The 15,390-nt window shown below is 35.0% G+C and overlaps 1 protein-coding gene across 1 annotated transcript; it reads right to left on the minus strand.

The window, feature by feature from the left end:
* Nucleotides 1-14,368: 14,368 nt before the first annotated feature.
* LOC111912733 (probable histone H2A.3) lies at nt 14,369-15,093 on the minus strand. Its single transcript, XM_023908465.2, has one exon. The coding sequence runs from the start codon at nt 15,076-15,078 to the stop codon at nt 14,518-14,520; it is 561 nt and encodes a 186-aa protein (XP_023764233.2). The 5' UTR covers nt 15,079-15,093; the 3' UTR covers nt 14,369-14,517.
* Between the last annotated feature and the right edge of the window lie 297 nt (nt 15,094-15,390).

A 15,390-nucleotide genomic window follows, 5' to 3' on the forward strand; every position in this document is an offset into this window, starting at 1 on the left:
TACCCTTAGTTGAATTCTCATACAACAACAGTTACCATTCGAGCATCAAAGTTGCTCCTTTCGAGGCACTATATGGACGTAAGTGTAGATCACCGTTGTGTTGGGCTGAGGTAGGCGACACTCAGCTGGCGAGGCAACTAGCATCAGACAAGACGTTAACGGGACTGGAGATCATACGTGAAACCACGGAAAAGATAGTTCAAATCAGAGCTCGACTACAAGCATCACGCAGCCGATAAAAGAGCTACGCTAATAAACGGTGAAAGCCCTTAGAGTTTCAGGTCGGGGATCGAGTACTGCTAAAAGTTTCTCCTTGGAAAGGAGTTATTCATTTTGGAAAACAGGGAAAATTGAATCCACGATACATTGGATCTTTCAAGATTCTTGCCCGAATTGGTCCAGTAGCGTACAGACTGCAGCTACCCGCTGAGCTCAGCAGCGTACACCCCGTGTTCCATGTTTCCAACCTAAAGAAGTGTTTATCCGATGAAACTCTCGTCATTCCCCTTGATGAAATCGAAATCAACGAGAATCTCTTGTTAGTCGAAGAACCAGTCGAAATCATGGACAGGGAGGTGAAGCGTACCAAGCAAAGTCGCATTCCGATTGTGAAGGTACGGTGGAACGCGAAGCGTGGGCCAAAATTCACGTGGGAACGCGAAGATCAAATGAAGCAAAAGTACCCTCATCTATTCTAACATTCTCAAATCTGGCTTTCAAAAGAATTCTAGGACGAAATTCCCTCTAACGGGGGGATGATGTCACAACTAGGAATTTTGATGTCTTGTAAACATTGAACAATGATAACAAATGTGAACCAACAATGTGAAAACATGTAGGATGCTTATTCAATAACAACAGAATTTCAATCAAACACTTCATACAAGCACTGCAAATAGTCAACAAATAATTGGAAACCCTAGAAATCCTTGTTTAAGTCCATTTTGGACTAAGATTTCCTTATTGGGCCCAATGGACCAATAAGCTTCCAATTTGACTACTTTGGGCTTAGAACTCTTAAATGGGCTCTAATTGGACCCACTTCCATTTATTTTAAAATTTTTGGGCCATATTGGGCCTAAAATGAAATAAAATACCTAAATGGACCTTATTGGGCCATAACTAAACTAATTTAGCCCTAATAGGTCATAAAAATCATATTTATAATTATTTGGGCCAAAAATCACTCAACATAACCATAAAATAGACTTAAGCATTCAAGGCCCAAATATTCTTTCTTCCCTCTCCATTCTCGGCCCAAGTCCAACCCAAGAAGAGGAGTTGACTCTTGGGTGCCACCTCACTTTTACCCATAGGACTTCCATGCTTATAACTCATATTCCCATGCAACCATCTCATCAAAGTCTCTCTTCCTCTCTCTCTTTCTTACTCTCGACCGAATCCAAACTCACACACCCACACTTTACTCAAAAATCCTCTCAAGAAAACTCTCTCCACTCCTCTCCATACTTTCGAGATTCAAGGGCTTTGCAAGGAGGATTCTTCACAAAAATCATCATCTTAGGTAAGTTGATGCTTGGATCCACACTCTAGACTCTTTTTTCTATTAAAAATCTCTTCTTAACTCATATGAATTCATGATCTTGCATCTTAGAACCCTCTAAGTTCGAGATCCATCCAAGAAACTTGCTAGGGCCGAAAATAGCAACAAACTCTTCTCTTTTCTTCTTCAAATCGAAAACAACAAGCAAAGGTGAGCTTCATACCCCTTTCTTTTCGTTTTTTATGAGTTTTATGGGGGAGAATACAAGAAAATGTGTAGATTTATGTGTATATGTATGCTATGTGTGATTTGATGCATGTATGTGTGTGATTTCATGTGTTTTGTGTTGAATATGTTACCAAAAAGGGTGTAAACCTGAGATCTATGACATGAGAAGTGAAACAAACATAATCTAAGCTATCTTACACTAAATAAGTCAAGAATAATAGCTTACAAGGTCATGATGAACATGTTTTAACATAAAACCCATTTTTGGGCTTAAATTGTCAAAAATATAAACTTGGGGTACAAATCAACGAGTCACGGTTTCTTGAAGGTTAAAAAGGTCAAAACAGTTTCTATAAATATTTTTCTGAACATTAGGAATTTCAAGGGACTTAAAATGTAAATTTTTGGCCTAATGGGCTATTTATGGGCTTCTCGACCCAATAAGCCTCAAAATGCAAAAATGATAAGTTGAGGGGCTGGAAATGTAACTTTCTATAAAACAGGGGCTAATTACCATAACAAAACGTTTATAAGGTTCAAAAATGCTTTTCACTAACAAAAAGGACCAAAAATGTAAACTTTTTAGATTTTGGGTCAAAACTGTAAAAGTTGTGAAAAATGGGTTCCTAACCGAGAATCACTATTCTAGAGGGGCTGAAGCTGTCAACAAAGTAAATTTTGGGTTAAAATCGTATTTTCATCAAATAAATAATACAAAGGCGTCAAGAAAAGGGTTTTAAGGACTAAAAATGAAATTATTTTATATAAAAATGACCGAAAGTGTTATTTTTATAAAAGAATGGTAGTGAAAAGGGTCAAATTCCACTTTCAAACAAATTAATTCATTAATACAAAATACAAGATCCATGACTACCGACGAAACGGAAAACAAATACACTCTCAACCACAAATATCGTTACAAAACAAGTTGATTCGGTCTCGAATCAATAACAAAACAAAATTGTTAAACCAAAACATTTCAATAAACACACGATAACTATGATGAGCTAACTTACAAACTTTGGGCTTGGAAGTTTCAAATCATGCTTGTTGGGCTTTGCTATCCCATTAACATGATCTTTGGGCCCAAAGGGGATATGCTTGCGTGTTATTGGGCCTCCTATGACCCAATTACATGTAAAAGGACTTTCAATAGCTCTAATGTGCTATTGGGCCCTAGTGGACCATTAGTACTGCTAGTGAGGTCGAGAAGTCAAATGCGAGTTGGGCCAAGTGTCTTTCGCATTCCCGATAGCCTTGAATAACTCATGGAAATAAAGGGACTTCGTACTCTCCTATCTCCTCGGTTGTTGGGCTTATGAGAAATCAAAGTAAACAGATTCAGGACGATAAACAAGAGTAATCACGGTGGGTGGATTAAGTGAGTAGTAACGGCCGACGCCTTTAAGGATCGTTCGTAATCTGTAGTTATAAAATAGTCATTTTCTTTAATGCGTGATTATAACAACTCACAAACCCTAATTAATCCAGCGCCACTCGGGTAATCAAAATCATTCGACGTATCGGTATAACAATAGACAAGTCATTGTATTTTTTGTATTGGGAAAACATCGGGTTTTCCTGGGAAGTTCAACATTTTCACTTGCGTGATTTATACAAAGGTTCAACAATTATACATGTTTTGAAAATCAACAAGCATATATTCACGGATCTTCACACTTTTTATAAGCAATGATCTTTTCAGAAAATATCGGATTTTCTGGGTTTTACAAACTACACCAAATCATTTTACCACAACATTACTTATGAACTCACCAACATTTCATATGTTGACGTTTTTCAAAATAACTTGTATTCTGAGATAACAGGTAAACCGAAGAATAAGTACCAAGTAATGTCATGGTGTTTTGCTTAGACTATCTATCAGACAGTTTATGTTATGAAATTGTAATGTCTAAAACAATGTACTGGATGTAAACCACATCAGTTGTAATATTTCAATGCATGGTGATGAATTATGTTATGATTCATGTATATTCATTGTGATGATATTCAATTTAAGTCACAAGACCCCTCAGACGTTTCCGCCGTCTGGTTCGGGGGTGTGACAAAAAATAATATTCATAACACAATGTGCTGATATCTTTGATGATATTGAGGTTTCTATAAAAATTCAAATTTTTATGATCTGAAAATTAGTAATTATACATTATTATACCACACTTTGTATAAAATATCACTATTTTTATAAAAATTGCCACACTTTTGTAAAATGATCTAATTTTTTTTATAAAAATAGGGTTGACTTTGAGATAAGATGGCTACACCTTTTCCCAGCACAACATTTAATCTAAGTTTTATCCAACAAGCAACCATCACCTCACCCCACCCCCTCTTTTAATTCGGCCGAGAGCTCCCCACACCCCCACAATCTCCATTTTTTCTTCAACTTTTCCATATCCTCTCAAGAACAAAGCTCCTTCTTCTTAGGCTATTTATTCCAAGTGGTTCTTGACATTTTGGTAAGTGTTTTCTTTAAAATCTAGTGATTTTACACACATGCATGCTAGTTTTGTGACTCTTACACACATTGATATGTGTTAAAATCCATAGTATAATACCATCATCAAGTGTTCTTCAACCATCTTCAAGTGTTCTAAACTTGAGGATCTTCATCTTCATCTCTTTAACCAACCACAAACACACTCAATGTGAGTTTATACCCCATATTTTCGATTTTTTTCATGTTTTAGGCGGGGGGGGGGGGGGGGGGGGGGGGATACAAGAAAAGTTTGATTTATAACACAAATGTTTGCATGTTCCATTTCTATGTTGTATAAAGCATTAATCTGCATGAAATGTGGTTATTACTTGTTTGTAGAACTTTTATTTGTGGTATGATAGTTGGAGATGCAAAACTAGGAAAAACAAACATAAACTATGCTATATTTTCATTAGAAGAACCTATAACTACACAGCTACAAAGATAAGACTTTTATGAACAAAATATGGTTTTTCTAGAAAAAATGGTTATGATCTAGTTATTTTGTCATTTTTGTGGGATATAACCCAAAATATGTTGTTTTGGACATGTTTTTTGAAACTAGACAAAAATATCAAGGAGTTAGCTTTACAAAAAAAAAAAAAAAAAAAAAAAAAAAAAAAAAAAAAAAAAAAAAAAAATCTATCATTTTATGTAAAAATAGATTTTTAAACAAAAGAGGTCATAACAAGTTTATGGCATCATTGTTGTAGGTTGTGACTAAAAATATATGGTTTTAAAATTACAATGTTAACTTTAGTTAAATATCCCAAAAAGGTTAAATAAATTAAGAAATAAATAAATAAGATTTAAAAAGTTATATTTTATTAGTTACTTGTAAATGTCGTTAAAAATGGGCAAAAACTAGAAATTGACTTTTTCATACCAAATGTCCTCATACTTGTGTTAGATGTAAGTTTATAAGATATAATCTTATAAAACATCTAGACAGGATAACTTATGTGTGTGTGTGTCTATATATATATATATATATATATATATATATATATATATATATATATATATATATATATATATATATATATATATATATATATATAGATATATATATATATATATATATATATAAATGAACACAACAAAACATTCATAATAAACTATAATTGGTATAGTTTGGGGGTCACAAATATTGCTTTACCATTTTACACGAATCATATAATTATTTAAAGGTATAATTTTTTACACTATGTAACCACCATGGAATAGTAATACTTTCATTTGCAAAAAGAGTTTTCATTACACTTGACATGAACCTGTTAATACAATTTTGTGAGACATAAACTCCATCGTACTTACTTGACTACATACTAAAGTTCTTGAATTATAATCAGAGTCTTGGTAAGAGAGCGTGACACTTGTGTATAGATCTATACGGGACTGACAACCCTGCACCTAAATTGTTAGCTACAGTTAAACTGATAGGTCTAGGGTGACAAATGTCTAACATTCTGACGTCTGAAGAACGTCGTAGCAGGCCAACTAGTCGTTAGCACGGTTATAATAACTCACATGGGGTATTAACAATATATTTGGTTTACGGGGCTAACATACATTCAAATGGTTTTATATAATGATAAAACTACATAATACTATTTTCCAGTACAACACTACTTACATTTTTGGTCTTTGGGTTTAAGAATTACAACTCATATTTAAAAAGAAAATATTGGATTTTCTGAAAGCCCACTTTATCATTTTACAAGGAAAAGTTACCGATTTTTCTCATACAAAACTCTTATGAACTCACCAACTTAATTGTTGACACTTTTTCAAAACCACTTGTATTCTCAAGAAATCAATCTAAAAACTCATCACATGCTAATTCTTGAGTCCTTGATACAGGTTGTGGATTTCACATTTGTTCTGATTTGCAAAGACTTAAAAGAAGTAGGGATGTGGAGCACGGGAAGATAAACTTAATCATGGGAAATAGGAAAATGTCGCTTGTAACCAAGATTGGAGTTTATTCTTTATTGCTTAGAAATGGTTTAAATTTAGATTTGAATAATTGTTGTTACTCGGCCGATATGGCAAGAAATATTATTTCCTTTCACAGTTTGTATAAACAAGGTTTTACCTTTTCGTTTAATAATGAAGTTGGTACTATTAATGCTTATTGTAATGGTGTATTTTATTTTGAAGCATTACCTTGCAATGTTGTGTATGAAACTGTGAATGTTGTAGATAACCTAGGAAATAATGTGTTACACATTGATTCTTCTAATGATTTGGATAAGCATGCTTGTGGCATTGTTGTCTTGGATATGTCAACAAGAAGCGCATAGCCCAACTCCAAAAGGATGGAGTTTTGGAGTCATTCGACTTAAAGTCGGATAACACTTGCGAATCTTGTTACTTGGAAAGATGACCAAGTCGCCCTTCACTGATACTTGTGAAAGGGGTGAAGGTCTGTTGGATCTCATACACACTGATGTGTATGAACCGTTCAGAACCACCACAAGGGATGCTAATCGTTTCTATGTGACTTTTACTGATGATTACAGTAGATATGGCTATGTCTACTTAATCAAGCATAAGTTAGAAACCTTTGAAAAGTTCAAAGAGTTTAAGCAAGAAGTGGAGAATCAATTGGGCAGGAAGATAAAGATGTTGCGATCCGATCGAGGAGGAGAGTCTCTTAGTATTGAGTTCCTTGACTATCTTAAGGAGTGCGGAATTGTTTCACAATTGACGCCACCTAGGACACCACAGCTTAATGGTGTGGCTGAGAGGCGCAATAGAACCTTGCTAGACATGGTTCGTTCCATGATGAGTCGAGCTTCGTTACCTATCTCATTCTGGGTGTATGTCTTAGAGACTGCCGCCTATATCCTTAATCTAGTCCCTACCAAAAATGCTTCCAAAACACCTCACGAGATGTGGACTGGGAAGGTTCCCACATTAGACCACATCAAGGTTTGGGGTTGTGAGGCTTTCGTGAGACGCGAGACTCATGACAAACTTGAACCTCGGAGTGAGCGATGTATTTTCATCAACTACCCGCAAAAGTCCTTTGGATATCTCTTCTACAGACCGAGTGACAATGTTGTCTTCGTCGCGAGGAGAGGAGTCTTTCGTGAGAGAGAACTCAGATGCCAAGGGGACAGTAGGAAGCAAATTAACCTTGAAGAGCTTCAAGAGTCAAGTGGTGAAGGAACCTAGAACGCTAGCACTCAGCCCGAGGAGGAAACTCTGGTTGAGCCGATTGACGAGTCCGTACCTCTGAGGCATTCCAGTAGAGTTAGAGTTCCACCTGAGTTTTATGGTACTGCAGAAGGTGATACATTTATCAGTGATATCACACTGGTAAATTTGGATGAACCTAAAAATTACAAGGAAGCTATGGCAGGCCTCGAGTCTGCTAAATGGAAAGAGGCTATGGACAGCGAGATTCAGTCCATGTATGAAAATCATGTTTGGAACTTGGTTGACAATGTATCGGGTTGTAAGACTGTCGGGTGCAAATAGATTATCAATAAGAAGACCGACATAGATGGGAATGTACACACATATAAGGCGTGACTGGTTGTGAAGGGCTTTACTCAAACTCCAGGAGTTGACTATGATGAGACCTTCTCACTAGTAGCGAAGATCAAATCTATAAGGGTTATGTTGGCCATTGATGCATTTCATGACTAGGAAATATGGAAAATGGATGTCAAAACCGATTTCCTTAATGGAAAGTTGGCTGAAGATGTTTACATGAGACAACCAGAGGGTTTTGTCAATGAAAAGTACCCTAATAGAGTGTGTAAGCTTGAGAAATCCATTTATAGATTAAAACAAGCATCTTGCAGGTGGAATCTTTGTTTTGATGAGAAAGTCAAAGAGTTCGGATTTTCGAGAAGCGATGATGAGTCCTGTGTATATGTCAAATCTAGTGGGAGTATAGTGAGCTTTCTAGTATTGTATGTAGATGACATAGTGCTCATAGGAAACGACATCCCAACATTACAGGAGGTTAAGTCCTGGCTTGGGAAGTGTTTTGGTATGAAGGGCCTCAAAGAAGATGCATATATCCTAGGGATAATGATATTGAGAAACAGAAATAGAAGACTAATAGGACTTAGTCAAAGTACCTACTTGGACAAGGTTTTGAAACGTTTCAGCATGGAGAACTCCAAGAAAGGTAACCTACATATCCTAAGCAATACCCAAAAGAGTAAGACTCAGAGTCCAAGTACAAAGGCTAAGATAGCAGAAATGGGTCATATACCATATGCTTCCGCAGTTGGTTCGATCATGTATGTTATGAATTGTACTCACCCTGATGTGGCCTTTGCTTTGAGCATGGTCATCAGATATCAAGGGAACCCTGGTAAAGCTCATTGGATTGCGGTTAAGAACATTCTTAAGTACCTGCGGAGGACTAAGAACTGGGTCCTTACCCTTGGTGGGAGTGATGAATTGAGAGTGACAGGGTATAGTGTGGCCAGCTTTCAAACCGACAGAGATAATTTCCACTCTCAATTGGGTTGGGTGTTTACCCTGAATGGAGGAGCAGTGACATGGAAAAGTTCCAAGCAGGAGACTGTAGTTGATTCAACGTGTGAATCAGAGTACATATCAGCAAGCGAAGCAGCGAAGGAGGCGATATGGTTGAAAAACTTCATCGAAGACCTTAGAGTTATTCCTTCCATAAAGGAGCCTGTGGAGATTTTCTGTCATAATGAAGAGGTGGTTGCCTTAACCAAGGAACCAAGAGATCATGGATGATCCAGGCATATCGACAGAAAATACCACTTCATAAGACATCAAGTAGAAGGACACCTCGTGGTGAAGAGGATATCGTCAGAGGACAACCCATCAAATCCTCTTACAAAGGGACTGACCTGGGTTAAGCACTTGCAGCATGCGAAGGGGCATTGGGCTAAAGGACGATATTAAGTTTAGTGATTAAATAAACCGAAACCTGTAATAGCTAAATTGTAATTAACATTTAATGATGAATAAAATGAGTTTTATTTATGAGTAAAGTTACTATCTTGTGTCAATTATTTACTGTTGTTTCACTTTTCATGTTTTGACTTCCAGAATAATAAGATTTATTCAAACTATCCACAGTCGATCATACTTTGGAAGTAAGTATAAAAGAAGACTGTCATGAGTTGGCTTGCAGATTTTTCTAAGGAGTTAGGCATAGCAACAGGTTTGTTGCACCATTCATGAGTACTTCTGAAATAAGATTTGGAGTATTGGATCAACCTACGCTCACTTGAATCACTTCATGGAATTTATCTCAAGTGATCGTGAGACGATAATATCATATAAGTCTTGAAACCTAGATATATGAGATGTTGGCTATGAATTAGTTTTGCATTAATGATACGAAAATGCATCAGTAACTTGATGTTAAAAAACATACAGGTGTGCATGATTTAATGAGTAGTTAGTACAAGCATATAATGTCAAATTTGATGTGCTCCCTTTTATCCTAAGAGGATTAAAAGCAATATCTTGCGCCCCTCAATGATTCTGTTTTGACTATGCGTCGGGCCCGGTCAGAACTAAATTGATGTGTTTAGTTATGTTTTATGTTAGACGAATCGGAAATCTGGAAACAAACTACTGGACAATAAGTATGACATTGTTCCATATATCTGTCTAGCTGATATCTTGAGAACAGACGATTATATGATCCTTCATCTAAATGATGTGTCACTAACTGGGTCAGTGTTGACAGCAGCTTCTGAAAGCTTACGATTGCTAAGTCGGATCCGGAAGTCACATTGGCAGTTATAGTTACTAGACTTATCTAAGTGGGAGATTGTTGGATTTCGTGTCTAAGCCCATAACTATAACCGGGATATACTTGACCTGATTGTAGCATGGTCCTTTTTGGGTTGCTTCCACCAGTGCAACTTGATAGGATGGATTTTGAGAATAAGGTTGTTTATGGTTTATTAATATATTACAAGTATAATATATTGATATGAAACCATATTATTTAATTAGTATTGGTCAATAATTAATTTTGTGATCAAAAGAGACTAATTAAATATATGGGGATTGATTATGTAAATCAATCATTCTTGTAGTGTGGGCCAATGATCCATGATCATGTAGGTGGGCTAAACTAATCCATGGATAGTACATGGAGGTTAAACCCATGGAGCATGAGAATGTGGAAAGTCATGGGTTATTAGTATTTGCAAAGTGTAACCCTAGCATGTGCAACACTATAAATAGAGCTCTTCTAGAGCCAAAATCGGATACAACATATCTTGGAGATAACCAACTTATTCTCTCAAGCCCCTTTTTGCATTTTTGTGTTTGTGAACCAATAGAGGCATCACACTTGAGGTGTTAAAGCTTTCAAAGGTCAAGAACTCTACCATACTCAAGAGGTAAGCATCCAAACTAAAATTTTATATTATATAACTTCAACTGTATGCTAGATAGGGAGAATGCTTTGGAAAACAAAATGCATGTATAATTAGAGAAAACATAGATCCAAATCATTTAGGGTTGCATGTGCACCATATGAGTGTTATAGTGCTCAAAACCCAACACCTTCTTCTTCAAGTTTCACCATAAGCCAAGAACAAGGGTTCCAATCAATCAAATAAGCTCACAAACATGAAATGGGGCTAGGGTTTCGTTAAGAGAGGTTGGAAGCTGAAAAGGATGCCCTAGGTCATGAGTTGATGTTTTAAATATGGAAGAAACCCTAAAATCATGGGCTTGTGTTGCAGCTGTTGTCACGTCGTGATACTCCATTCATCACGTCGTGACAACTATTCTGGACATGCGATCTCTAATTGTCATGCCACGTCGTGACACCCTTCATGTCACGTCGTTGCATACGGTTTTCCTCAAAAACAATGCATTTGACTCATTTATATCATCCACTGATCCAATCTGGGAAATCAGTGTTATATATATATATATATATATATATATATATATATATATATATATATATATATATATATATATATATATATATATATATATAAGAAAACATCTAGCTTACCTAGGTTACAACCACAAGAAGTCACTTTGAGTTGTGTAGTTGCATTTTACTAAGTAGTAAAGATCGTGAGTTGTATTATACTTATGGTAGGACAAACTTTATTGGCCAGCTTTTAAGCGTATAAACTTAACCTGCTGTAAACACAAGAGAATAATTGTATTTGTGAGATCGTCTTAGTGTATTGCAACTTTACTTGTTATAACTTGCTCGGGTTTTTTGAACCACTTGGGTTGTGGTGAGTTGGTAAGGCATCTGGAAGATATAATGGATATTGAGTTATGTTCAAATCATGACCCTACTCAGTCCTAGTGGCAATGGAAGTTCGTTTGTAATGACTCCAGGAAATGAAGTTATGTCTCATGTTTGCAACGGAAGATTAGTCGGTACGCAAAAGTTGGCCCAGAACCTTTGTTAAACAAGTTTCCTTTATTTAATTATTAAAAAAAAAAAAAAAAAAAAAAAAAAAAAGCTTGCTCGGGTTATCCTAAGTGTTGCTTTATTTATACTTGTTTTATGTTATATACCCATGTACAACTTTGTTCCTATTTTTTCTTCATTATCAATAAGTTGAGATTGTTTTATGTTATGCATGTAGATTAATATTTTTTTCAAAAATCAAAATTTTTCGTTGTTTGGTAAATAATTAAATGCATCAATGTCATTGTATCTAATGAGTTGATGAGATCAAATAAGGGTTCATATATAATATTGGACATGGGCTTTTACAAAGCTAATTACTTTAATCTTTACTAAAATGTTAAACTTGTAACATCTGAACAACTCATGTAAATCTGATCCAAAGCACCTGATGAGATCAAATTAGGTATTATATACAATATTGGACATTGACTTGTACAAAGCTAATTGCTTTCATCTTTAATAAAATAGTGAACCACAACATTTGAACTAACCATGCAAACTCAATCCAAAGCTCATGTGAGATGTCGATCACTAAACATTAACAATGCTTCAGACATGTTAGAGTTTGAAGTTTCAACAATGGAGTTCATGTATGAAATTTTGTACATCGACCATTAGACTATCATCAATTGAATAATACTAATAATAATAGCTTTTCTCCGTATCAAATTACTTTGAAAATAAATTATCAATATTATAATTAGTTTTTATCAAACATTCACATTTTAGTATATTACAACTTGTTTATGTAAATCCGATTATTTTTCTTTTCAAATTATTAAAACTTCAATCAAATTCATTTTTTATCAGAACTAATTAATCACACCAATTTAAATCGTAATAAGTAGATCCACATCAAACACTAGAATGGAGAACAACTTAAACGAATCAAAATGAAATATCTCTCACGAGGTATTTAAATAAAAATATAATCCCTAATTATAAATATTAAACAACTAGAATTGAAATATTATATATCGACCTTTATTGGTCACTCGGTGTCAAACTCAGTGAGTCGTTTCCAAGCACGGACGTTATAACAAGATTCTCACAAGATTCCGATTTCTAAATCCCTATAAATACCATCCAATTCTCCACGATTCAATCAAAATTTTCCCTCCATTTCGAAAACAACTTTCAGAAACACTGATTTGATCTCCCATGGCGGAAGCTAACCCAAAACGTCTCCCCAATGACGGTGGTGATCCACCCAAGAAGAAGAATACTACCTCCGCCGGTGGTTCTAAACAAGTCAAAATCGAAGACACCAGCAACAGAAAATCCAAGAAAGGTGACGTCGAAGAGGTTAACATCTACAACCTTGACTTACTGAATGAGATTCTTGAGTATAAAAACTGGAAAGGAACAACCCCGTGTGATAATCCCGATGATTTGCGTGAATTCTGCACTCCTTATATTCGATTGGACATTGGGAACGCAAGGGGATGGATTAGGAAAATGAGAGAGCTGAAGACCAAATTCAACGACGACAGTGATCCGACGGATGATGTTGAGAAAGAGGAATTCGAAGTGTGGAAGAAGATTTGGGGGGGTGAACCAAAGGGCGATGATCATGATCCAGGTGTGGGTTCATCTAAATAAGATTGTTTTTACAGATTTTTTCATGTTGATGATGATTTCTTACCTCAAGAAATTCAATGGTGGGTCAAGAAAATACACAGATTCGTTTGTAATTGAATAAAATTTCTAGACTATACTCAGATCATACATGTATTAATGAAGTGACTGGAAATGAATATATGAGTTTGATATCATGATACTTTCTGGATATACAAATCGAAATTGGAGTGGATTGAAATTTAGGGTTTCGTTTGTATTCATGTTTCTTAGTTATTTGAACGTGCACCCAAACTGATCATCTTCTTTATATTTTGATTTATTTACACTTTATAAATCGTAATAAGCAATGGGCTATAAACATAATGAAATGGGTAACCAATTTGGTTGTATACAATGTTATAGTAAAGAAAAAAATCAAATCAAGGAAACTAAATTACTATTTCTTTCATACCCTTATTAGTAATTAATTTATTATTATTGTTGTTGACTTGATGTAAATATTGTTATTTTTACTGTTTTTTAGTTCCTTGTATTAACTGAACCAAGATATGGTGCTATTTTGGAGCAACAATCTTGAAAATATTTATGTTTTAATTAAAACTTGCAACATATATGTAATTCTAAATTCATAGATAAAGAAAATGAATTATACGTTTGTATTTAAGTAGTGTACATATACCATTATGTTTATAGTTATTGAATAATGAAGAGAAACATGAGTTTTCTTTTTCAGAAAATATAAAATGTTGACATATGTGACATTTGATAAAATTGATAATATTTTAATTTATATATGAATATTTGATATGATAGAAAGATGAATAGAAATAAAATATAAAAGAATATTTAATTTTTCTAAAACTATTAGAATTTTTTTTGTATTATAAGGTCCTAATTTAGTTCTTTCTATTATTAAAACATTATAATTTTCTCTTATTAATTAGTTGTACTTGAAAAATCAAATAGAAATCGATATTGAAGCCCTAAATTTTAAAATCAGAATCGATAACTAAAAATCGACACCAAATTGAAGCAAACTTCTTTAAAGATTTCAGTAGATACTTATTTGCCATTTAAGAAGAATCTGCAAATTATTCATTGAATTATAAACTGTTCTAAAAGTGAATAAAATAAATTCAACTAATCAATCGACATTCCATTAGATACAACATCATTCATAATTTTGAATTACAATTGCATAATCAAATTATATTCCCCAAATCTATCATTCACAATCGAATGCCACCACAACAGAGAAACCAATCCAAAATCCTAATCGGAAACCTATTCATCATCTTTAGAAGATGCAACAGACGCCTTCTTTGGAAGCAAGTGAGCGTGAATGTTGGGCATCACTCCGCCATTAGCAATCGTAACAGCTCCAAGCAATCTACTCAACTCTTCATCGTTTCTCACAGCTAACTGTATATGCCGAGGCACAACTCGAGTTTTCTTGTTGTCTCTGGCGGCATTTCCGGCCAACTCAAGAACCTCAGCCGCAAGGTACTCCATGACGGCGGCGAGATAAACAGGAGCACCGCCACCGATCCGGTCAGCGTACTTTCCGGTTCGGAGGAAACGAGCGATACGACCAACCGGAAACTGGAGTCCGGCCTTGCTGCTACGAGATGTCGACTTCTTGGCCACGGCGGTGGACTTAATCGACTTTCCTCTTCCGGCCATTGCTTGGACTTTTAAAACTGAAGTGTAGTAGTGAGATGTTGGTAGAATGTAGATGACGATGTAATGGCTGCTTGGTGTTTTTATAGGTTGCGTAGGGGTTAAAGACAGCCAATAAGAACAGATGACGCGGATCGAGAGTCTCCACCGTTGATTTTCATCCATTGAAATGAACGGCGGATATCGTGGATCATTGGATTCTATACATACATAAATAGTCGTGGCTATTTTAATTTCCCGCTGTCTTTAACCATATTTGATTCGAGTTTTTGTTGATAAATATTTTAGTATTAGTTTTTCTATAAACTGCTGCATATCTAGTATTTGTTCTTCGTTGATTTTTTTTGGTTTTGTTTTTTTAGTTTTAAAGATATAAAATTGGTAATTTTTTAATAGGTTTTATTGTGGTTTTTGTTTTATTTTTTAAATTGAAATCATTAATGTTGTATTTGCGTATTAACTGAAAATTTAATTGAT

This window comes from Lactuca sativa, chromosome 9 (genome assembly GCF_002870075.4).
Source record: "Lactuca sativa cultivar Salinas chromosome 9, Lsat_Salinas_v11, whole genome shotgun sequence".
NCBI lineage: Eukaryota > Viridiplantae > Streptophyta > Magnoliopsida > Asterales > Asteraceae > Lactuca > Lactuca sativa.